The sequence below is a fragment of the Carettochelys insculpta genome, chromosome 2, assembly GCF_033958435.1.
Source record: "Carettochelys insculpta isolate YL-2023 chromosome 2, ASM3395843v1, whole genome shotgun sequence".
Lineage (NCBI taxonomy): Eukaryota > Metazoa > Chordata > Testudines > Carettochelyidae > Carettochelys > Carettochelys insculpta.
Window position 1 is genome coordinate 5,366,194 of NC_134138.1, and position 23,482 is coordinate 5,389,675.

Below are 23,482 nucleotides of genomic sequence, written 5' to 3' on the forward strand. Positions count from 1 at the left end.
GGTAAGGGGACTGGGAAGAGGGACGCCGCGGTCTACCAACGGGCCCGTGGCTTCCGTGACGCCCTCGTCACTTTTGGCGTGGCTCACGGCTTGCTGCGTGGCCCCACGGGAACCGCCGGCGCTCCCTCTGGCGAGGATCCTCCCCAGCCCTCCAAATGGCGCCGTTCGTCTTTGCCACACTAAACGTCAGGGGCTGCGGGTCGGGTCTCCGCAGGTGCCGAGTGCTCTCCTTCCTCCGAGAGGGGGGGTACTCGGTCACCTTTCTACAGGAGACCCACACTACTCCGGCCGCCGAAGCCGAGTGGTGGCTGGAGTGGGGAGACGGGGTCCACTTTAGTCATCTCTCGGCCCGGCGGGCCGGGGTAGCGACCCTGTTCTCCCCAGACCTGCAGCCCGAGGTGCTGGGGAGCGTCGAGGTCGTGCCGGGCCGCCTGCTGTATCTCCGGGTGCGGGTGGAGGGGCTGCCTCTTCACCTTGTCAACATCTATGCCCCGACACTCGGCCCGGAGAGAACCCCTTTCTTCCGGCAGGCGGCGGCCTTCCTCGACACCATCGATCCTCGCGAGTGCCTGGTCCTCGGCGGGGATTTCAACTGCACCCTCGAGGAGCGGGACCGCACGGGGACCGAGAAGTGCCAGGCCGCTGCGGACGTCCTCAGGGAGCTCATTAACCGTCGCTCCCTGGTGGACGTCTGGCGCAGCCACCACCCGGACGAGGACGCCGGCTTCACCTACGTCCGGGTGGTGGGCCATAAATCTGTACACTCCCGGTTGGACTGCATTTACATCTCGCGGCACCATCTCTCCCAGGCCCACGCCTCCAGCGTACGGCCGGCCCCCTTCTTGGACCACCATCTGGTGGCCGTGAAGGCTTCCCTCTCGCCGGGGAAGCGGGGGTCGGCCTACTGGCATTTTAACAACAGCCTGCTGGAGGACGTGGGCTTCGTGGCATCCTTCCGGGAGTTCTGGCTGGCCTGGTGCGAGCAGCGGCACGCCTTTCCCTCAGCACGGCGGTGGTGGGACCTGGGAAAGGTGCGCGCGCGGCTCTTCTGCCGCGACTATACTCGGGGGGCCAGCTGGCGGCGGGATGCGTTGATAGGGCAGCTGGAACGGGAGGTCCTTGAGCTGGAGAGGCGTCTAGCCGCCAGCCCCGGAGATCCATCCCTCTGCGGCACGTACCAGGAGAAGCGGGACGAGCTCAGGACCCTCGACGCCCACCGGGCACAGGGGGCCTTGGTGAGGTCGTGGATCCAACTCCTGCGGGAGATGGACCGCGGCTCCCGCTTCTTCTACGCCCTGGAGAAAAAGAGGGGCGCCCAAAAACATATCCCCTGCCTCCTGGCGGAGGATGGCACCCCTCTTACGGATCTGGTGGAGATGCGCGAGAGGGCTCGCGCCTTCTACGCCGCCCTTTTCTCCCCGGATCCGACCGACGCCGACGCCTGCAGGGTGCTCTGGGACCAACTCCCGTCGGTCAGCACGGGTGACCGGGACCGGCTGGAGCTTCCTCTCACTCTGGCCGAGCTCTCGGAAGCCCTCCGTCTCATGCCCACCAATAAATCCCCGGGCATGGACGGGCTGACCGTGGAGTTTTACCGCGTGTTTTGGGACGTCCTCGGCCCAGACCTGCTCGGCGTCTGGGCCGAGGCCCTGCAAAGCGGGGTGCTCCCCCTCTCGTGCAGGCGGGCAGTCCTCAGCCTGCTACCGAAGAAGGGGGACCCCCGCGACCTCAAGAACTGGCGTCCCATCTCGCTCCTCAGCACGGACTACAAGATCATTGCCAAAGCCATCTCCCGTCGCTTGGGGTCTGTGCTGCAGGACGTGGTCCACCCCGACCAGACCTACACCGTCCCGGGCTGCACCATCTTGCAGAATTTGTCCCTGGTCCGGGATCTCTTAGAGCTTGGGTGTAGGGACGGCCTGTCGTTCGCCCTCCTGTCCCTGGACCAGGAGAAGGCGTTCAACAGGGTGGACCACGGGTATCTCCTAGGCACCCTGCAGGCCTTCGGCTTCGGACCCCGCTTCGTCGGGTTTCTCGGGGTGCTGTACGCTGCCTCGGAGTACGTGGTCAAGCTCAACTGGACCCTGACCGCTCCGGTCAGCTTCGGACGGGGAGTACGACAAGGCTGCCCGCTCTCAGGACAGCTGTACGCTCTGGCCATCGAGCCCTTCCTCTGCCTCCTTCGGCAAAGGTTGACGGGATTGGCGCTTCCAGAGGCAGGGCTGCGGCTAGTCCTGTCGGCGTACGCCGCCGACGTGCTCCTCGTGGTCCACGACCCAGGAGACCTGGCGCGTCTGGAGGCCTGCCAAGCTATCTACTCGGCAGCCTCCTCCGCCCGGGTCAACTGGGTCAAGAGCTCTGGCCTGGTGGTCGGGACCGGCTGGCAGATGAGCCGCCTCCCACCCGCGCTTCAGGCCATCCAGTGGAGCGCGGGTCCGCTGCTCTATCTAGGCGTCTTTCTCTCCGCCACGCATCCCTCTCCACCGGAAAACTGGCAAGGCCTAGAGAGCAGGGTCGCTGAGCGGTTGCGGAGGTGGACAGGGCTACTCCAGTGTCTCTCCCTCCGAGGGAGAGCGCTGGTGCTGAACCAACTCGTCCTGTCCATGCTCTGGCACCGCCTCAGCACCCTGGTCCCACCCCCCGGGTTCCTGGACCAGCTCCAGAGGTTAATCCTGGAGTTCTTCTGGCCAGGACTGCACTGGGTCCCTGCAGGGGTACTCCATCTTCCCCCGGAGGAGCGGGGACAGGGCCTGACCTGCACGCGCACTCAGGTCCATGTCTTCCACCTCCGGGCCCTGCAGAGACTTCTCAACACCAACAGTGCAGATAGTCCGGCATGGAGCACGCTGGCGCACGCTTTCCTCCGCCGTTACCGAGGGCTCCGATACGACCGGCAGCTCCTCTATTTATCCTGCAGAGACCGTCCGCGAGGCCTCTCGGAGCTGCCGGCCTTCTACCAGGACCTCCTCCGCACTTGGCGGCTGCTCGCAGCCTCCAGGTCCTTAGGGGCCACCGTGGGAGAAGACCTCCTCGCGGAACCCCTGCTACTCAACCCCCACCTTCGTGTGCAGGCGGCGGAGTCTCGCATGGTGCGCTGGAGGCTGGTCCTAGGTGGAATCACCAGGGTCGGAGACCTCCTGGACTACGAGCGGGGGGACTGGATGGAGGCCCCGGCGATCGCCCGGCGCATGGGGCTCTCCGACCTACGCTCCTCCCGTCTCGTACTCCAGGAGGTGAAGGCTGCCCTGCCCTCCACCGCTCACAGTTACCTCGGCCGGGTCCTGCGAGAGGGTGCACCCCGCCCCCCTCCCACTCCTAGCCCTCCGGACCTCTTCGTGGGCCCCCGGCTTCGCGATCCTGCCCGCCCCCCTTCCCCCCATCACCTCAGCCGGCTGCACACTTTCCAGCCGGTCCCCTTCCGAACCGCACCTCGACACCTTCTGTACGCGCTCGTGCTTCACACGCTCCACTTCCCCACCCTCGTGTCCCGCCCCGATCACAAATGGCGGGACCTCTTGCCGTCATCGGAGGGTGGGGAGCCCCGGTGGGCCGGCCTCTACTCCACCTTGGTCCCGCGGCCCGCCGGGGACATCAGCTGGAGAATCCTCCACGGAGCGGTGAGCACGGGCGTGTACCTGGCGCGGTTCACCCCCATCCCGGACACCTGTACTTTTTGCGGCACGAGGGAGAACCTGGCGCACATCTACATCGAGTGCGCCAGGCTGCAGCCCCTCTTCCGGCTCCTCCAGAACCTCCTCTTGAGGTTCTGGCTGCACTTCTCCCCACACCTTCTCATCCTCTCACACCCTATCCGTGGCCCCACAAAGTCGCGGGACCTCCTCGTCAGCCTCCTCCTGGCCACGGCCAAAATGGCCATTTACAAAACCAGGGAGAGGAGGCTGGCAGGGGGGGTGACCTGCGACTGTGGGGCCTACTTCCGTTCCTCCCTCCGCTCACGAATCCGAGCAGAGTTCCTCTGGGCGGCATCCACCAACTCCCTGGACGCCTTTGAGGAACGGTGGGCGCTGTCTGGGGTCCTCTGCTCGGTGTCCCCCTCTGGCTCCCTCATTTTAAACCTTTGACCCTCACTCTCGCTCCTGGTTTTTCTTTCGTTGTCCCCCGTATTTACTTGGAACCGGGCTGTTTTTAATAGGTCCCCTCTCATCGTGAGAGGGGCCTTGTAGCCGTGGGCAGGCTACGCCTGCCCACTCCCCCGGCATCCAATAGGTACACACACATATCAACAAGTCAACCCCCAAATTCTGTCCCAGGCTGAGGAAGACGCCTATATGCTAAAACATCGGTTGGCCAAGCCATGTACGGTAGATTCCTGATACACACACCCTCAATTTGAGTGAATCTTTGGTTGCCATGAGCTGGAGTGTTGAGGAATTGAGAGCTGTTTCCAGGCTGCCAAACTACTGATGGAGTCTGGATACTCAGTAATGCAATTGAAGCATCCCTGTTATCTAGACTTCAATTAACGAAACGAGGCTACGTCTGTAGGTGCCCCATTCTTTAAAATGGCCACGCAAAGGGTTGTTGTGAGGTTTATTAATGAAGTCTTGAAATGCATCTGCAGTGCTTTGTTAATATGCAGGCAGCAGCGGCGTTTCGAAATTGATGTGATTTGTAGCTCAGCGGCGTGTTCTGGCGCGGCTCGTTTTTAAAAACGTCCTGCCTGCTTCAAAGTCTTCTTGTTCCTAGGAGATGAGGGAAAAAGAAAGGAGCCCCGACGGGACGAGACGCATGGCTGGGAGACGCGTCCATTTCGAAGCGCTGCTGCTGCCCTCGTGCTAACGAAGCGCTGCATATGCATTTCAATGCCTCATTAGTAAACTTCGAAATAGCCATTTGCGTGGCACGTGTAGACACGGCCGAAGTGTGGGTGAGTCTGGTTGTGTACGAGAACCTGTTTTACTTTTCAGAAGCAGTTGTAATGGAGGTTTGTTTATTAGCTCTCAAGGGAGACTTTAATCATCCGGACATTTGTTGGGAGACCAGTACAGCAGCACACAGAGAATCCAGGAAGTTTTTGGAGAACGTTGGGGTTAACTTCTTGGTACAAGTGCTGAAGGAACCAACCAGGGGCCGTGCACAGCTTGAGCTGCTGCTCACAAACAGGGAGGAACTAGCAGGAGAAGTAGAAGTGGGTGGCAACCTGGACTACAGAGACCATGAGATGGTGGATTTCAGGATCCTGACAAAAGGAAGAAAGGAGAGCAGTAAAATAGAGACCCTTGATTTCAGGAGAGCAGACTTCGACTCCCTGAGAGAACTGATAGGCAGGATCTCCTGGGAAATGAAGACGAAAGGGAAAGGGGCACAGGAGAACTGGAAGTATTTTAAAGAAGTCTTACTGAAGGCACAGGAACAAACAACCCTGACGTGCAGGAAGGAAAGCAAATCTGGTAGGCAACCAGGTTGGCTTACCATGGAAATCCTTGGTCAGCTTATACTGAAAAAGGATGGGTATGAGAAGTGGAAACTTGGACAGATGACTAAGGAGGTGTAGAAATAAAGGGCTGGAAGATGCCGGGCAGTAATCAAGACAGCAAAGGCACAATTGGAACTGCAGCTGGCAAGGGATGTGAAGGATAACAAGAAGAGTTCTACAGGCCTGTTAATAATAAGAGGGTTATCAGGGAAGGTGTGGGGTCATTACTGGAGGAGAGAGGTAACCTAGTAGCAGATGATGTAAGAAAAGCTGAAGTACTCAATGGTTTTTCCTGCCTCTGTCTTCACAGGCAAGGACAGCTCCCACACTACAGCACTAGGCAATGCAGTATGGGAAGAAGGTGGACAGCCCTCGGTGGGGAAAGAGTGGGTTAAGAGCTATTTAGAAAAGCTAGATGCACACAAATCCGTGGGTCCAGGTTTAATGCATCCAAGGGTACTTAGGGAATTGGCAGATGTCATTGTGGAGCCTTTGGCCATTAGCTCTGAAAACTTGTGGAGATGGGGAGAGGTCCTGGATGACTGGAAAAAGGCAAACGTAGCGCCCATCTTTAAAAAAGGAAAGAAGGACAATCCAGGGAACTCTAGACTGGTCAGCCTTACCTCAGTCCCCGGAAGAGGGGAAAGTGATCAAGAGCAGTCAGCATGGATTCACCAAGGGCAGGTCGTGTCTGATCAATCTGATTAGCTTCTATGATGAGGTAACTGGCTTTGTGGATGTGGAGAAGTCAATGGATGTTTGAAGTGGAGTGCCTGTTCTAGGGCTGGTGTTGTTCAACATCTTTATTAATGACTTGGCTGAGGGGAGGGATTGCCCCCTCAGCAAATTTGCAGACTACACTAAGCTAGGGAGAGAGGTAGATACACTAGAGGGCAGGGACAGGGTCCAGAGTGACCTAGATAAATTGCAGGACTGGGCCAAAAGAAATCAGGTGAGGTTCAACAGGGAGAAGTGCAGAGTCCAGCACTTAGGACGGAAGAATGCCAGCCACTGTTACAGGATGGGGGCCGACTGGCTAAGTAGCAGCACAGCAGAAAAAGACCTGGGGATTACAGTGGATGAGAGGCCGGGTAGGAGCTAACAGTGGCCCTTGTAGCCAAGAAGGCTAACGGCATAGTGGGGTGCATTAGGAGGAGCATTTCCAGCAGATCTAGAGAAGTTATCATTCCCCTCTACTCGGCACTGCTGAGGCCACATCTGGAGTATTGCGTCCAGTTCTGGGCTGCCAGTATAGAAAGGATGTGAATGCATTGGAGTAGGTCCAGTGGAGGGCAACAAAAATGATTAGGGGGTTGGTGCACGTGACGTATGAGGAGAGGGTGAGGGATTTGGGCTTGTCTAGTTTGCAGAGCCGTCTGCAGCCCACAGAACCCTTGTCTGGCTGCGGGTGGCTTCGACGGGCTCTCCTTTCCCCAGATGGATCCCGTTCTGGCGCTCGGGAGCCGGCCCTGCCCCAGTTCACTGCCAGCGCCAGGCCCGAGCGTGGCCTCCACACTGCAGGGGCTAGTGGGCCTTTGCTTCCCTCTGCTGGGACCTGCCTCAAGGTCTGAGGCTGGACCTGACCTGGCCCCAAACTCAGGCCTTGTGATCGCCCGACCCTGCCCGCAGGCTGCTGCCAGGCAGTGCCAGCTGCCAGGGGAAGGGCAGTTCTCAGCCCTGGGAGGGAGCGTGGCTGGGGCGGGGGGAGCTGGGGTCAGGACTCCTGGGTCCGACTGCAGGACAGCTCCCCTCTGATTGTGGAGAGAAGACTGACCGGGGCTGGGGCCGATGGGGGGCTGGGGCTGGGGGGGGCAGGGCTAAGCAGCCCGGGGCTGGGGCTGACACCCAGCAGGACACAACGGGGGGCCCTGCCCTGGATGCAGGGTGCCTGGGCCAGGCCTGCTGCCTACCGTGTCCCAGACGAGCCCAGGACTGCCCGACTCCCCCTGAGCAGGGAGGCTCCGTGGCAGCTGCCTGGGCGTGGCACCGTGGCAGGGGCCCAAGCGATCCACAGGGCCGGTGTGGTTGCCGTGGCGTCGGCTGTCACGGGGACCTGGTGTCGTCGGGTCCTCCAGCGCGGCGTTGTCATGGTGATGGTCTGCGTGCTCGTCCTTGGGTCCCAGGGCCAGCTGGCCCATCAGCGTGGTCAGGCCTGTCACACGCCAAGCCCGTCAGGCAGGCTCCCCTGCCCCCCACCCCTGCAGGATCAGACCCCCAACCACAGCCCACCCCCGCGCAGCCCCTCGCCCGGCTCCTGCCCCATCCCAGCCTGACTCCCCATAACCCTCATCCTGGCACTGGGCTCTCCCCCCTCACAGCCCCTTGCCCGGCTCCTGCCCCATCCCAGCCCGACTCCCCATAGCCCTCATCCCCCCACTGGGCTCTCCCCCCTCACAGCCCCTCGCCCGGCTCCTGCCCCATCCCAGCCCGACTCCCCATAGCCATCCTCTTATTGGTCCAGTGTGCTGCTTGCCCCCCCACTGGCCGTTTGTCCCCTGTATTATGGCTGGAGGCAACACCAGCTCTCCATGGCTTGAGCCACCAGTTCTTCTGCTCAGCTCGTAGCAGTTTCAGCTTTGGGCCTAACTACAGCACCTACCAAGAAGGAGTCTCACAAAGGCTACGTCTACGCTAGCCCCTTCTTTCCAAAAGGGGCATGGTAATAAGCAAGGTCAGAACATGCTCATGAGGCACTACCATGAATATGAGGCACCTAATTAGCATAATGACAGCCACAGCAGGCTGCCCATGCAGTGCAGATGGGGGCCTTTGCAAAGCCCCTTATTCCTATTTGGTTTTAGGGGCTTTCGAAGACTAGGGGGCTGTGGCCGCACTTGGCCAAAATTTCGAAATGGCCGTGCTAATGGCCAAATGGAAGAATACTAATGAGGTGCACCTCATTAGCACACTGCCGGCCGCGGCACTTCAAAAGTGCCCCATTTTGCTTGTGTGTGGGTTGGCTACCATTCTCTTTTCTTTTTTGTAGAAAGAGGAAGTGTGTTTTATATTTTGCTAGTCTTTAAAGTGCTACTTGACTGCTTTTTGTTTTGATGGTTTCTAAAAGTTCTTTTGTGAGTCCCAGACGCAGAATGCACATGAAGGAATCCCTGTTTATCCCTCACTGGCCCACCACGCCCACAGCTCCTTTGTCCTTCCACCTCCAACTTCTGGCTCCCCCATGGAATCAGAAGTGGAGTCCAGTATGAGAATATAAGTGTTTCCACCATCTGGAGATGGGGAATTGCTGGCCCTCTCCTGCATCCTACATAGATTGACTGTGCATCTGTTTCACTTGGTCCTCACAGGGCTGCTCACATTCCCTGATAGTTTTCACTTTACTTGAACCAACTTCCAATTCCTCAGAAACTTTTACACTGCCTGCTTTGGACCCTTGCAGAGCACAGCCCGTGGTTTCACACTCAGGCAGTGTGTTCTGGCCATGAGGAGCTGAAACAAACTTCTCCCCAGGCAAAGGGCTGCTCTGGCTCTTACAGACAAACGCCTTTCCTGTTCACTCTCCTTCACCTCACTCCCATTTTCTCCAGTCCCTACAGACAGTTTGGAACTCTTTTCAAAGCAGACGCCCCCAGTTGCGCTACAAAGATGTCTGCAAGAAAGACCTCAGAGAGGTAGACATCGAGGTGGACAACTGGGAAGAACTAACAGACAACTGCAGCAGATGGAGGCAGGGGTTACACAAGGGCCTTACAGAAGGGCGAGATGAGGATCAGACAGCTAGCAGAGGAGAAGCGAAAGCACAATGACAACTTGCCAGACACCCACCACATCTGTGAGAGATGCAGCAAGGACTGTCACTCTCGTGTGGGTCTTCATAGTCACAGTAGATGCTCTAAATGAAGTCCCCAGTTGAAACTTTAAAGGGCGCCATCCATAGTCTATGTAGACTGAAGGATGCCTACCCGAAAATATCTGGCTTGGCCTTGGGAAGACTGTGTTTCAGAGACAGCAGGTCCCACCCTTCCTGCACCCTGGCAACCCTGCTCTCAATCAAAAGTGGTGACTACAGGACCTAGACCAAGATTTGTGGGACATTGTCCGCAGTGAGCAGAGCATCCTGGGCCATTTCTACCACCTGACAGAAAACACAAGGCTCAGGAATGGAAGTCAACCAACCACCCCTCTGAAAAACAAAAACATTTCTAGAAAAAACAATACACTTACTGCCCAGAGCAAGTAAATAAACCCATGCAGTTCACCTGCTACTAACAAAGGCCGTGTCTACACGTGCCCCAAACTTCGAAATGGCCACACAAATGGCCATTTCGAAGTTTACTAATGAAGAGCTGAAATGCATATTCACCACTTCATTAGCATGCAGGCAGCAGCTTCACTTTGCAATTGACACAGTTTGCAGCTGTACTGCTGGTCTAGACAGGGCTCCATTTCAAAAGGACCCTGCCTACTTTGAAGTCCTCTTATTCCTGTGAGCTCATGGGAATAAGGGGACGCTGAAATGGACAGGGTTCTTTCGAAAAGGAGCCCCATCTTGAGACACCACGTAGCAGTAAGGCACATCCATTTTGAAGCACAGCAGCAGCCTGCATGTTAACCAAGCACTAAAAATGCATTTCAGTCCTTGATTAGTAAACTTTGAGATCATCATTTGCATGGTCATTTTGAAGTTTGGAGAATGTGTAGAAATACCCATAAAACAACAGGCTTGCTATACCTGCTAAAGATCATATACTTTTATCTCAAACAGAGAAAACAAACCATTGATTGTACTTAAACTGCTCCAATCAATTTCTTAGCCTGAGCTGCAACAGGACAGCCTGGAGGCAGCTCTCAATTCCTCAACTCTCGTGGTCATGTCAACGAAAGATTCATGCAAGTTGAGGGTGTGTATCTCGGGGTCTACCGTATGTGGCTTGGCCAACAGAGGTTTTAGCATATAGGCGTCTTCCTCAGCCTGGGACAGAATTTGGGGGTTGCCTTGTTGATACGTGTGTGTAAGGAGTGTGCCAGCAGGAGCTCAGGACTGGGAAACGCTTTAGGGCCTGTGTCCTTCAGAGGTTATTTGCATGTATATCTCAATAGATGCATATGTAATACCCTCTCAACAAAGTCTGATGGGAGCAGGTGAAGCTGTGAGGTTTCATCTCTTGTCATGAGCATGTTCTTGTAAAGTCACAATTTATGCTGTCAGCCAGTGTAAGAAATGTGGGTTCTCACCCATGCTTCAAGTTGTTGTGCAATACAGGATAGTCACCATTACATATGTAGATATGGGTTGCGCAGGGATCCTTTCATCGGGGGTGGAGGATATAAACCTTTTTTTTTTTTTTGGAAGTGAAAGTGTTTGGTCAATGTGGGTTGTGGTTTTCTTTTTTTCTTTTTGAAGAAACCTTTGGAAATGTGGTTGCAGGTGTTTTTGAGCTGGGATTGCAGAAGGAGTGGGGGTTTGTTGTAATCAGCTTTCAGTAACTTTTCTTTATGGAAAAAGATAGAAGAAGTTCTTGGATTTTTGTAGTAAGCATGGGGTGGATGGTTGTTCTGGGGGTAATATAAGCTGTTGCAAAGAGGTGCTGTAGAAAGCATGGAATTTGTAGACAGGATTTTCATCTCCTGGACTGAAGCTGTATTTTGGAATGGCTATGCTAATAACTGAATGGAAAAACACCAATGAGGTGCTGAAATGTATATTCTGTGCCTCAGTAGCATGCTGCTGGACAGGGCACTTTGTGGCTTGGTTCCATGGGGATCCTTTTTGAAAGGCCCTTGCAGACTTGGAAATCTCCTTATCAGTGGATAGGAACAAGGGGATTTTGAAGTGTGCAGGATCCTTTGGGAAAGGACCCCCATGTAGCCAACCCACATGCAAGCAAAATGGGGCACTTTTGAAGTGCCGTGGGCGGCAGTATGCTAATGAGGTGCTGAATATTCATTTCAGCACCTCATTGGTATTCTTCGATTTGGCCATTAGCACGGCCATTTCAAAATTTTGGCCAAGTGTGGCCACAGCCCCCTAGTCTTCAAAAGCCCCTGAAACCAAATAGGAATAAGGGGCTTTGCGAAGGCCCCCATCTGCACTGCATAGGCGGCCTGCTGTGGCTGCCGTTATGCTAATTAGGTGCCTCATATTCATGGTAGTGCCTCATTAGCATGTTCTGACCTTGCTAATTACCATGCCCCTTTTGGAAAGAAGGGGCTAGCGTAGACGTAGCCTTTGTGAGACTTCTTCTTGGTAGGTGCTGTAGTTAGGCCCCAAGGTGAAACTGCTATGAGCTGAGCAGAAGAACTGGCATCAACAGTACTTACCAAAAGAGGGCAAAACAAGTTAGACTCTGACAAAGGTTCACATCCCCCATCTGATCTGACTTGGATTTTCCTCTTTTGACAACTGCTTTTGGGACTGGGCCATTTCCGGCTGGCTGAATAGACCTCGTCAGCTCCGGCCCTCCCTCTTACTGGGACTCCGCTCTCTAAATACCCCTCTGAAACCACCCCCCCCAACTCATGCACCTGACAAAGCGGGTCTTTGCCCACAAAAGCTTATGCTCCAAAATCTCTGTTAGTCTATAAGGTGCCACAGGACTTCTTGTTGTTCTCGAAGCTACAGACTAACATGGCTCCTCTCTGATATATGCCAAGAACGAATCATGCCAAACCAACCAAATTTCCTTCTTTGAGCGAGTGGCTGGGGAGAAGCTGGGGAGCAGCGCTATATCTAAAGAACACTTTTTACATTGTGATGCCAAAAAAGGCTATTCCTCCAAATCAGCTGCTGGTATGGCATTCTGACACACCAGAGCCGTGTCTACACGTGCACGCTACTTCGAAGTAGCGGCACTAACTTCAAAATAGTGCCTGTCACGGCTATACGCGCCGGGCGCTATTTCGAAGTTAACTTCGACGTTAGGCGGCGACACGTCGAAGTCGCTAACCCCATGAGGGGATAGGAATAGCGCCCTACTTTGACGTTCAACGTCGAAGTAGGGACCGTGTAGTCGTTGCGCGTCCCGCAACTTCGAAATAGCGGGGTCCGCCATGGCGGCCATCAGCTGAGGGGTTGAGAGATGCTCTCTCTCCAGCCCCTGCGGGGCTCTATGGTCACCGTGGGCAGCAGCCCTTAGCCCAGGGCTTCTGGCTGCTGCTGCGGCAGCTGGGGATCCATGCTGCAGGCACAGGGTCTGCAACCAGTTGTCGGCTCTGTGGATCTTGTGTTGTTTAGTGCAACTGTGTGTGGGAGGGGCCCTTTAAGGGAGCGGCTTGCTGTTGAGTCCGCCCTGTGACCCTGTCTGCAGCTGTGCCTGGCACCCTTTTTTCGATGTGTGGTACTTTGACGTGTAGATGTTCCCTCGCAGCGCCTATTTCGATGTGGTGCCGCGCAACGTCGAAGTTGAACATCGACGTTGCCAGCCCTGGAGGACGTGTAGACGTTACTCATCGAAATAGCCTATTTCGATGTTGGCTTCACGTGTAGACGTAGCCCAGCATGCCCCACATTGCTGCCTTTCAGAATTAGCTACCAGTGTTCCTGGAGCTCATCCACGGAGGTGGGGATTCACTTGGTCCTAGGGGGAGCTAGTTCTGAGTCTGGGGCTTCACCTGTCAGATTTGACTCCCTGACAACCTCTCCTTGGTCCTGGAGACAATCCCTGGTCCCTGTGCAGTGCCCCACCTTCACACAGCCTCTACGCACACATAAGGGGCAACCAGCTCTGACAAACACCTGCTTCTTGGTACAGCACCACCACCGTCCACACCCTCTCCCGACACTCAATATCACGAGCATCTACATGTACATTTGCACGCTGCCCAGAGGCACAGCAGCAACATACACACCCCACCTTTACACACACACACACACATCCTTTCATACAGCACCTCCACACACACACACACCCTTGGCCGTACGCACCACACTGGCTCCAATGTTGCTATCTTGGCTCTGCACCCAGTGCTGTCAGCACACCCACCTGCCCCCTGCCCTTCCCCGTTTCTTTTGTGGCCCCACGACCACCCGCTGCAGGCATCTGCTAGCGGCACAGTCCCACTTGAGGCAGGAGAGACAAGGTATGGTGGGTACACCCCACACAGCCCCCTCCCCCTGCCAGCATAAGCAGTGTGTTGTTACTGTTGCTGTTACTGTGATTATTTATGTACTTTCCATTGTTCTACAAACTAACTACCATGAATACATGAGGGGTGCAATTTTATATTCTTGCCTCAGGTGCAGAATTAGCTAGTTAGGGTACTGAGATTGTCACAGAACCTACTACTGGAGAGAGCAAGAAGGATTTTTATTCTGGAGTAAAAATGAGTTTGTTCTGCTCTGAATACATCAGCACAGAGATCTCTCCTGAAATAGAGGTGCTGGTCAATTTCACAGCTGAATCAGTTGCTCATAACCTTCACAATTACTGACATTTACTATGCTTATGGTTATACTAGAGAGGTTTGTGACATAGTAGGGCATGCAACAAACTAAACATGGATCAAATGCATCAACGTTTCAAATCCATCACAGAATACACCACCTTGAAGAGCGAGTACAGACACATGTTCAAAATATTCTTTAACTCAACTATTTCTAACTATTCATAGCCCGAAATCAGCCACACATGCAACATTTGGTTCAGGTCTCCAAATGTTGCTTGTCATGTTATGAATTTCACATCTGTAACAATATTTTACAAGTATGATTTTATTAAATAATTGAACCAATAAATAATTGAAATTCAATGGATCGATTGCAAAATGCAAAGGAGAATAAATAGCACCTTACAGGATTAGAAGGAAACATGGGCCTGCAGTTGTACAAAAAGATGAGCAAGTTGAGGGAGGCAGCTCCAGAAAACAGACTCCTCTCCTTGCCAACCCCTTGGGGCAGAGATGCTGCATTTAAACCATGTTCCAGCTGGCTCCATCCTTCTGTCCCTGACCTTGCACAGCAGGGGATGGGGGGCTACCTGCCAGCCCAGGCAGGCCAGGAAGCAGCACTGTAGCTGTTTCTCAGCATGAAGACTCCTGTGGGGTCAGCATTTCCCCTCACAGCCGCTCTGCAGAGCAACCATGGGAGCAGGAGGAACTGACCAAGCCTGTGCCAGGCTGGGACTCAGGCAGCTTTGACCAAGGAGGCTCGGCACCCTATTGCAAAAGGGTTACTAGGTAAAGGACTGACAAAGGGCCTTACTGCCGGGCCACCTCTGGGGAACTTTACTGGGAACATTCAGACAGGGTTACCCTACAGAAGAGAGAACATCCCTGAGGCGCAGCGTGCCTGTAACAGTACCCACTCGTTCCCACCGCAGTACCACCGGGCTCAGCAACCTTGGAGGCAGTGTTGAAAACTGACCTTCCATCCTCTCCAGCCTGAGTGCCGGTGATACTTTTAAAAGCCACTAGGGGTCCTTCTGACAACAGCTCCGTGAATAAACACGCGAGGAGGCAGGGCTCTCCCGCTCGGGGAGGGGGTTGGCCGTGTGAGACGGGCTTTTCCTACTCCCCAGGCGGCCTGGCTCTGTGCCAGCACCCGGCTGCCTGGGGGGAGGAAGGGCGGGGCTGAGCTCCCGCCTCACCTGCTGTTCTTGGCACGCGTGCTGTTCTTGGCACGCGTGCCGGCTCTGCGGAGCCCTAGCACGTCACACGCGCTCCCGTTCGGGCTGCTGGCGCCTGGCCCTTGTACCGGGGCTGTGGCGCACTCCGGCATCCACCCAGCGGCCAGAGGCGCAGGGCGCCGGCTCCCCCCCCCCCGCCCCCACGGGATTGCACACCGCCGGGCCGGGCGGGAAAGCCCCGTCTCTGGCGGGACCGGGGAGGGGCGGGGGGGGGGTCACTTGTTCATCCCTCAGTGTTTGTGACTGGGGGGCGGTGGAGAGCGCAGGGCCGGGGGGGGTGTTTGTGACTGGGGGGCGGTGGGGGGCGCAGGGCCAGGGGGGGTGTTTGTCACTAGGGGGCGGTGGAGAGCGCAGGGCCGGGGGGGGTGTTTGTGACTGGGGGGCGGTGAGGAGCGCGGGGCCGGGGGGGCGTGTTTGTGACTGGGGAGCGGTGGGGAGCGCGGGGCCGGGGGGGTGTTTGTGACTGGGGGGCGGTGGGGAGCGCGGGGCCGGGGGGTGGTGTTTGTGACTGGGGGCGTTGGGGAGCGCGGGGCCAGGGGGGTGTTTGTGACTAGGGGGCGGTGGGGAGCGTGGGACCAGGGGGGTGTTTGTGACGGGGGGGCGGTGAGGAGCACGGGGCCGGGGGGGGTGTTTGTGACTGGGGGGCGGTGAGGAGCACGGGGCCGGGGGGGGTGTTTGTGACTGGGGGGCGGTGAGGAGCACGGGGCTGGGGCGGGGTGTTTGTGACTGGGGAGCGGTGGGGAGCGCGGGGCCGGGGGGGTGTTTGTGACTGGGGGGCAGTGGGGAGCGCGGGGCCGGGGGGGGGCATTTGCGGCTGGGGGGCGGTGGGGAGCGCAGGGCGGGGGGGTGTTTGCGACTGGGGGGCAGTGGGGAGCGCGGGGCCGGGGGGGGGCGTTTGCGGCTGGAGGGCGGTGGGGAGCGCAGGGCGGGGGGGTGTTTGCGACTGGGGGGCGGGGGGGGAGCGCAGGGCCAGGGGGGTGTTTGTGACTAGGGGGCGGTGGGGAGCGCGGGGCCGGGGGGTGGTGTTTGCGGCTGGGGGGCGGTGGGGAGCGCGGGGCCGGGGGGGGGCGTTTGTGGCTGAGGGGAGGTGGGGAGCGCGGGGCCGGGGGGGGGCGTTTGCGGCTGGGGGGCGGTGGGGAGCGCGGGGCCGGGGGGTGTTTGTCACTAGGGGGTGGTGGGGAGCGCAGGGCCGAGGGGTGTTTGTCACTAGGGGGTGGTGGGGAGCGCAGGGCCGGGGGGGGGCGTTTGCGGCTGGGGGGCGGTGGGGAGCGCGGGGCCAGGGGGGGGCGTTTGCGGCTGGGGTGGTGGGGAGCGCAGGGCCGGGGGGTGTTTGTCACTAGGGGGTGGTGGGGAGCGCAGGGCCAGGGGGGGTTGTGTGTGTGTGTGTGTGTTTGGCTGGGGGGCGGTGGGGAGCGCAGGGCCGGGGGGGTGTTTGTGACTAGGGGGCTGTGGGGAGCGCAGGGCTGGGGGGTGTTTGTGGCTGGGGGGCGGTGGGGAGTGCGGGGCCGGGGGGGTTGTGTGTGTGTGTGTGTGTGTGTGTTTGGCTGGGGGGCGGTGGGGAGCGCAGGGCCGGGGGGGTGTTTGTGACTAGGGGGCGGTGGGGAGTGCAGGGCTGGGGGGTGTTTGTCACTAGGGGGCGGTGGGGAGCGCAGGGCCGGGGGGGTTGTTTGTGTGTGTGTGTGTTTGGCTGGGGGGCGGTGGGGAGCACAGGGCCGGGGGGTGTTTGTGACTAGGGGGCGGTGGGGAGCGCAGGGCTGGGGGGTGTTTGTCACTAGGGGGCGGTGGGGAGCGCGGGGCCGGGGGGGTTGTGTGTGTGTGTGTGTGTGTGTGTTTGGCTGGGGGGCGGTGGGGAGCGCAGGGCTGGGGGGCGTTTGTCACTAGGGGGTGGTGGGGAGCGCGGGGCCGGGGGGGTTGTGTGTGTGTGTGTGTGTGTTTGGCTGGGGGGCGGTGGGGAGCGCAGGGCCGGGGGGTGTTTGTGTCTAGGGGGCGGTGGGGAGCGCAGGGCTGGGGGGTGTTTGTCACTAGGGGGCGGTGGGGAGTGTGGGGTCCCGGGCTGTTTGGGTCCGGGGATCGCGTCGGGTGCAGGGGCCGGGCCACCAGGCCACACTAACGCCCCTCTCCCTCCCTCGCAGAGGTCCCCCTGGCAGCAGTGCCCCAGCCCACCACAATGTTCCACGGGATCCCTGCTGCACCTGGCCCAGGAGGTGAGTCCCGCTGGCCCTGCCGCCGTGGGGAGCAAGGGGCCCCACAGCACCACCCCATGGCCTGGGCTGAGACACAGACTGGCCCGGTCGACACCTGACAGAGCCCTGCTTGCTGGCCATGAGCAGGGCTGTGACCCAGGCCCACCCCGCCCCTGGCCAGAGACCCAGTGACACCGTGGGCTCCAGCTCCCCTCAGGGGACTTCCCGCCCTCAAAGTCCCCCGGGGTCAGGCTAGCGGGGCTGGGGGCAGCAGAGTGGTGGGACACTGGGCTCATGGGAGGGTGGGTATCACGGCCACAGAGGCAGGTTACGAAGCAATGGCTCAGTCTGCATCAACAGGGGTTAGGATAGCACAGCAGTTCCCAAATTGGGTTGGGACCTCATTTTAATGAGTTTCCCTGGGTTGGCTTAGATTTGCTGAGATCGAAGCCAGACAAAGGGCTTCAGCCCTGTGCAGTGGGGCTCAGATTCCAGGCCCCTCCTGGGGCTGCAGCCTGGGTCCTCAGCCTCTCCTTTCTTCGGGCAATGGGGCTGGTCTTTTGTTCCCCTTACTCGCACCCCTGGTGGCAGGGCCTGGGTTTTGGCTGAGGCATGTGTCTGTGCATTACTTTTTCTTGGCAGAAGTGGATTGTACAGCAATGAAGTTTGAGACCCCCTGAGATAAAGAACAGCTTTCCCACACTGAGGGTAGTTAAGCTGTGGAGCAGGTGCCCCAGGGAGGTTGTGGATCCCCATCAGTGGAAGTTGTTAAGAATAGGCTGGACAGATGCCTGGAAGGGATGGGCTCTGTTTACTTGGCCCTGCTCCAGTGCAGGGGCTGGACTCAACTTCTCAAGGACCCTTCCAGCTCACAATCTGATTCTCCCTTGTGAACTGTGCTGGGTTCTCTGGCCTGGAGCAAGGGGCGGTGATCAGCAGGAGGGGCGGGATGGAAGAGCGGAGCAGGCTGTAGAGGTCCTGGGTGCTAGCAGTATCCCTGTAGCTAGTAGGCTAAGGAGCTGTGGACGTGGTCCTTCCTAACACCGGGTTACCAGGAAGGTTTTGCATTGTGGGCGTCACTGGTAGGCCCCTAGCTATAAGTGCTAGGTCTGTTCATGGATTTCCTCTTTTTCAGCCCCAGGGAATAAGCCAGAACTGTACGAGGTGAGTAACACTGGTCACGTTCCCCTCCTCGTCCTGTCTCTGGCACAGGAGGCAGAATGATCTTCCAGCGTACGTCGGGTTTGGCTCTGCAAACGGTTTCACAGCCCTCAGTGCTGGAGCATTCAGGGGACCCCAGCTCTTGAGGTGATTCCCAGCTCCTTACCTCCATCTCAGTGTGGGTTTCTCTGGTCCCTGTCTCCTCTACCCTGTGGTGAGGATGCAGGAGGTCCGTATCTGTCATCTCCGTCCCCACCTGCTTCCAGCCTGTCCATTTGTGCAGCTGACCACACACTGTGCGGGTACCTGACAGGCTGTGTATCTGCTCTCCTTGCAGGAGGTGAAGCTGTATAAAAATGCACGGGAGCGAGAAAAGTGAGTCCATCCCCAGCCGAATGGGTTCCCATGTGGTACACAGTTCTGTGGGGCTTGGGAGTGCTGGGAATTCAAGCTGTTGTCTGCAGTGAGGTCCTTGCTCGGGAGATGCTGGGGCTGATGGTGCAGGGAGCTCTGCGTTCTGATGCTCTTTCCCCGCGCCAAGCTAGGAAGGACCCAAGAGCCCTTCTGCTCCGCCTCTGCCATTGGCCAGGGCAGCCTGCGGCTGAGAAAGATGCAATAGGCGGAAGGGTCTTCTCCAGAAAAAGGGAGTGCTCCTGCTGGGCTGTGGAGCATGAGAGCCCCTGTGCTGTTCCCAGGGACGCGGGCGCGTGTATAACGGTGGGGGTCACAGGCTATGCGCCTTCACGGGCTTCTGCGCTTGGGTTTCAGGTACGATAACATGGCTGAGCTGTTTGCGGTGGTGAAGACGATGCAGGCTCTGGAGAAAGCCTATATCAAGGACTGTGTCTCTCCCAACGAGTGAGTCCCCAGCTGGGTTTTGTTTCCAGCCTGGTCTCTCCCAGGGGAGCCAAGCGGATGCAGCAGCAGGAGCATCTCCTGCAGGATGCGTCGTTACCGAGTGGAGCAGAGTGACCTCCCCTCCCCAGGGCACTGCGGACACACTGGGGAGGGGGCTCAGAGAAGCATCAAAACAGCCCCTTAGTCCCCCCTCAGGCCCTGCCCACTTCCCCTGGGGGCCAGGCAACATTGCTCCATGCAGAGGGTCTCCAGTCAGAGACCCTGGGGAGCCTCCCCTGCCATGGGGGCTGTTACAGTGTTCTCCTTTCCCTGGGGACCTGCTTGTACATCCTCGACCTCCGTGTTCCCCTCCTGCTTGGCATGAGCCACTCCAGCTGTTCTTACTCCATGCACTGCCCCAGGTACACCGCAGCCTGCTCCCGGCTCCTGGTCCAGTACAAAGCTGCCTTCAAACAGGTACAGGGATCCGAAATTGGCTCCATCGATGAATTTTGCCGCAAGTTCCGGGTGAGTTCAGCCTCCAGCAGTACAGCTTTTGGGGACTCTGGGACAGGAATATCGGGGGGCTCCTAGAACAGTGGGGGCGGGGTGGGGGCTGTGTTGCTGCTGAGTTCTACATGTAGGCCGCATCGACACTAGTCCCCTCCTTTTGGGGCGAGTTGGGAATATGCTAATGAGGCACCACCGTGAATATGCAGTGCCTCATTAGCATAATAGTGGCCCCACACAATTGGAAAGCACAGCTTTTGAATTGTGCGCTACCTCTCTAGACGGGGGCTTTTTGAAAGGACACTCCTCCGCCCCCGGACTTTGAAAAACCCTTCTTCCTAAAACCAAATAGGAAGAAGGGGCTTTCGAAGTCCGGGGGGTCCTTTTGAAAGGCCCCTGTCTACATGGGCGGTGCGCGATTTGAAAGCAACAGTTTCAAATCATATGCAGCCACCATTATGCTAATGAGGCTGTGAGGGGGTTCGGGGTCTCCATCCTCTGCACCCCATCCGCAGGCAGGAGAACAGCAGGTTTATTAGGCAACAGGGCACAGCGTCGTACAGAGGAGTCAGTGCAGCCGGCAGAGACAGCCAGTCGAAGCCATGCTGGGGAGAGGAGGCCCTGAGGGGCCCCCGGAGCCGGGGTCTTGCCCCCTCCTTTGTCTCTCTCTCTCCCAGCCCCGACTAACTGTTTCCAACATCCAGTTCCAGTTCAAACCCCTCAGGCTCCACCTCCTCCTTTGTCTGCAGCCCAGGGGTGTCACCTGGTCGCCAGGTTACCCTCAGCAGGAGCCCCACGTGTACACACAGGTATCTCCCACTGCATCACAGAGGCACTGCATATTCATGGCAGCGCCTCCTTAGCATCTTCCCAACTCGCTCATTACCATGTCCCTTCTGAAAGGAAGGGGCTTGTGTAGACATAGCCCTACTGTGCCTGACTGACTTAGATGCTGGGGGGAGAGACTGCATAGATTTGTTTATTCCAAGCCTGGAGGAACCAGTGTGGTCACCCAGGCTGTTCCCCTGTGTCCCTCTGGCCAGAGCCCTGCCCCCAGCTCACTCCCAGAGCAGACCTGTCCCATGAGAAATACAGCCCGCCTAGATTTAAAAACTGTCGGTGCTGGAGAACCCACCAAAGGTGAATTACACTCTCACAGTCACCTGGCTTAGAGAGGGGGCCCCTGGGCTTGGGGGGGTGAGTGTGCGCGCGCACGCGCACACACACTCTCTCTCTCTCTTTCTCTCCCTCCCTCCCCTGGACCAAAGGCACTTCCACCTTGTCGTAATCATATTACCTTCGTATAAATCCCGTGTACTTCCACGTCACACCTGCAGCAGTATTCAAGGTCACCACATCTCTAAAAAGATGTATTGGAATTGGGAAAGGTACAGAAAAGGGCAGAAAACCGATTAGGGGTATGGAATGGCTGGGGTATGGTGTGGGGAGAGTAGTAAGAGTGGGATTTCTCAGCTTGGAAAAGAGGCGGCTTATGTCCAGAACATCCCAACTGGTTGGACAAAGTCGATAAGGAAGTGGTGTTCTGTCTTCCTTCTCCTAATGCAAGAACTAGGGGTCACCCCATGAAACAAACAGGTAGTGGGGTTAAAACAGACAGAAGGACGGATTTCTTCACACAACGCAGGGCCAGCTGTGGGACTCCCTGCCACAGGGCAATGTGAAGGCTGAGACTATAACAAGGCTCAAAAAGCTACTGGATACGTTCATGGAGAACAGGGCCACAAATGGCTGTTCAGCAAGGTGGACAGGGTGGTGCCTCTAGCCCCGTTTGTCAGAAGCTGGGACTGGGTGACAGGAGAAGGATCACCTTTTGGTGACGTGTTCTGGTCATGCCCTCTGGGGCACCCAGCACTGGTCACTCTCTGCGACCAGGCTGGGTGGCCCTATGTTCAGACCGTCTGGCCACGTTCTGTACTGTGCTCTCTTCCCCCAGCTTAGCACATGGAGTGGAACCCGGCTTTCCCTGGGAAATGCTCTTTGTTGGGGGTTATATGGTGCTTGTTACCCTGCCCTGAGCTTGCCCAGCCTCATTGTAACCCTCCTTCTGCTGCAGCTCGACTGCCCGCTGGCCATGGAGAGGATCAAGGAGGATCGGCCAATCACCATCAAGGACGACAAGGGCAACCTGAACCGCTGCATTGCTGACATCGTCTCTGTACGTTCCCGGGGCAAGGGGCTGTGCGCACTGTAATCCCGGCATCCTGTGCTTCTGGGACTTTGGCAGCTGGCCTGGCCTGTGCAGCTGCATGGCTGGTCCCCAGGGGACTGTCAAGGGCCCGCTGTCCTGGCTTGCCCCCACCCTCCCAAGAGGGCTGGAGTGAGGTGCCCTGCTGCTAGCTTCCAGGCCATTGCTGAGGCACCTCTTTTCTCTTCCAGCTTTTCATCACAGTGATGGACAAGCTGCGCCTGGAGATCCGAGCCATGGATGAGGTGAGAATCATTTACAGAGGGACAGAGGATAAGACAGGGAGTATCTTACAGCCTTGGTATAAATCCAGGGTACACCCCCAGCTTGAATACTGCGTGCAGATGTGGTCGCCTCATCTCAAAAAAAAAAAAAAAAAAAAAAAAAAAAAAAAAACCACCCTTGGCTGTGGAAAAGTTTCAGAAAAGGGTAACAAAAACAATGGATTTGGACCGGGTCCATCTGAAGAGAGATTAAAAAGTCTGTGACTTTTCAGTTTAGAAAACAATAGATGAAGGGTGCGGGGACGACTAAGAGGTCAACAAAATCATGACTGGTGTGGAGGAAAAATAAGGAAAAGGTATTTACTTGTTCCCACCACACGAGATCTAGGGGTTACCCAGTGAAATTAGCAACAGGGTTACGAACAAACAGGATGTATTTCTCATGCAGTGCACAGTTCACTTCTGGAGCTCCTGGCCAGAGGATGGCGTGAAGACCAGGACTTTATCAATAGAGTTCCAAAAAGAGCTAGATCCATTCAGGGAGGTGAGGTCCATCGGTGGCTGTTAGCCAGGATGGGCAGGAATGATGGCGCTAGCCTCCGTTTGTCAGAAGTTGGAACTAGATGACAGGAGATGGACCACTCAATGCTCAGCTGTTCTGTTCGCTTCCCTTGGGGCACGTGGCATTGGCCACTGTCCGAAGACAGGGCACTGGGCAAGATGGATTTTGGTCTGACCCGGTGTGGCTGGTCTTCGGAGAGAGAGGGGGACAAGCTAGGGGTGCATGGAGGCTTCACTGCTGGCAGCAGCGCCTGAAGGGGGGTGGGGCTTTCCCAGCTGGGCCCCAGGCAGGAAAAGCAGAAGCTCCATGCTTTTGTGCATCCAGATCCAGCCAGACCTGCGGGAGCTGATGGAGACGATGAACCGCATGAGCCACCTACCTCTTGACTTCGAGGGGAGACAGAAAGTGAACCAGTGGTGAGTAGGGTGCTCTGGGGCCCCTGCCCTCTGCAGGAGCAAGCCCGGGTCCTGACCCAGCTCTCCAGGACAGGGCCTGGACCTGCCTTGCCCCATGGCGCTCCTGCCAGTCTGAGGGCATGGGGGAGCGCAGAGTGCCTTCGGGCCCAGCTCCATCAGTCTGCTCCCTCTGCAGTGGGAGGTGCTTGTCCCCAGCCCTGCTCGCCATGTCTGATCAGGGGCCTGGTTGCGGGGTGGGACCGTGGCCAGAGGAGCTACCAGCTTCCTCCTAGGCCAGCACTCAGGGCGACAAGTCATGGCTCCTGCTAGGTCCCTCCAGTACTAGTGCAGGTGCAAAGTGCAGCCCAGCAAAGGGCCTTCTTCCT

At 57.4% G+C, this 23,482-nt stretch overlaps 1 protein-coding gene across 1 annotated transcript in view; it reads left to right on the top strand.

The window, feature by feature from the left end:
• LOC142009058 (vacuolar protein sorting-associated protein 28 homolog) overlaps positions 1-23,482 on the top strand; it is a 148,233-nt gene that overhangs the window by 124,301 nt on the left and 450 nt on the right. The window contains exons 2-9 of the mRNA XM_074986502.1: positions 17,151-17,222; positions 18,337-18,365; positions 18,700-18,737; positions 19,131-19,220; positions 19,622-19,727; positions 21,784-21,885; positions 22,107-22,160; positions 23,026-23,117. Of these exons, the coding sequence (XP_074842603.1) occupies positions 17,151-17,222; positions 18,337-18,365; positions 18,700-18,737; positions 19,131-19,220; positions 19,622-19,727; positions 21,784-21,885; positions 22,107-22,160; positions 23,026-23,117 (583 nt within the window). The remainder of the gene's footprint in view (positions 1-17,150; positions 17,223-18,336; positions 18,366-18,699; positions 18,738-19,130; positions 19,221-19,621; positions 19,728-21,783; positions 21,886-22,106; positions 22,161-23,025; positions 23,118-23,482) is intronic.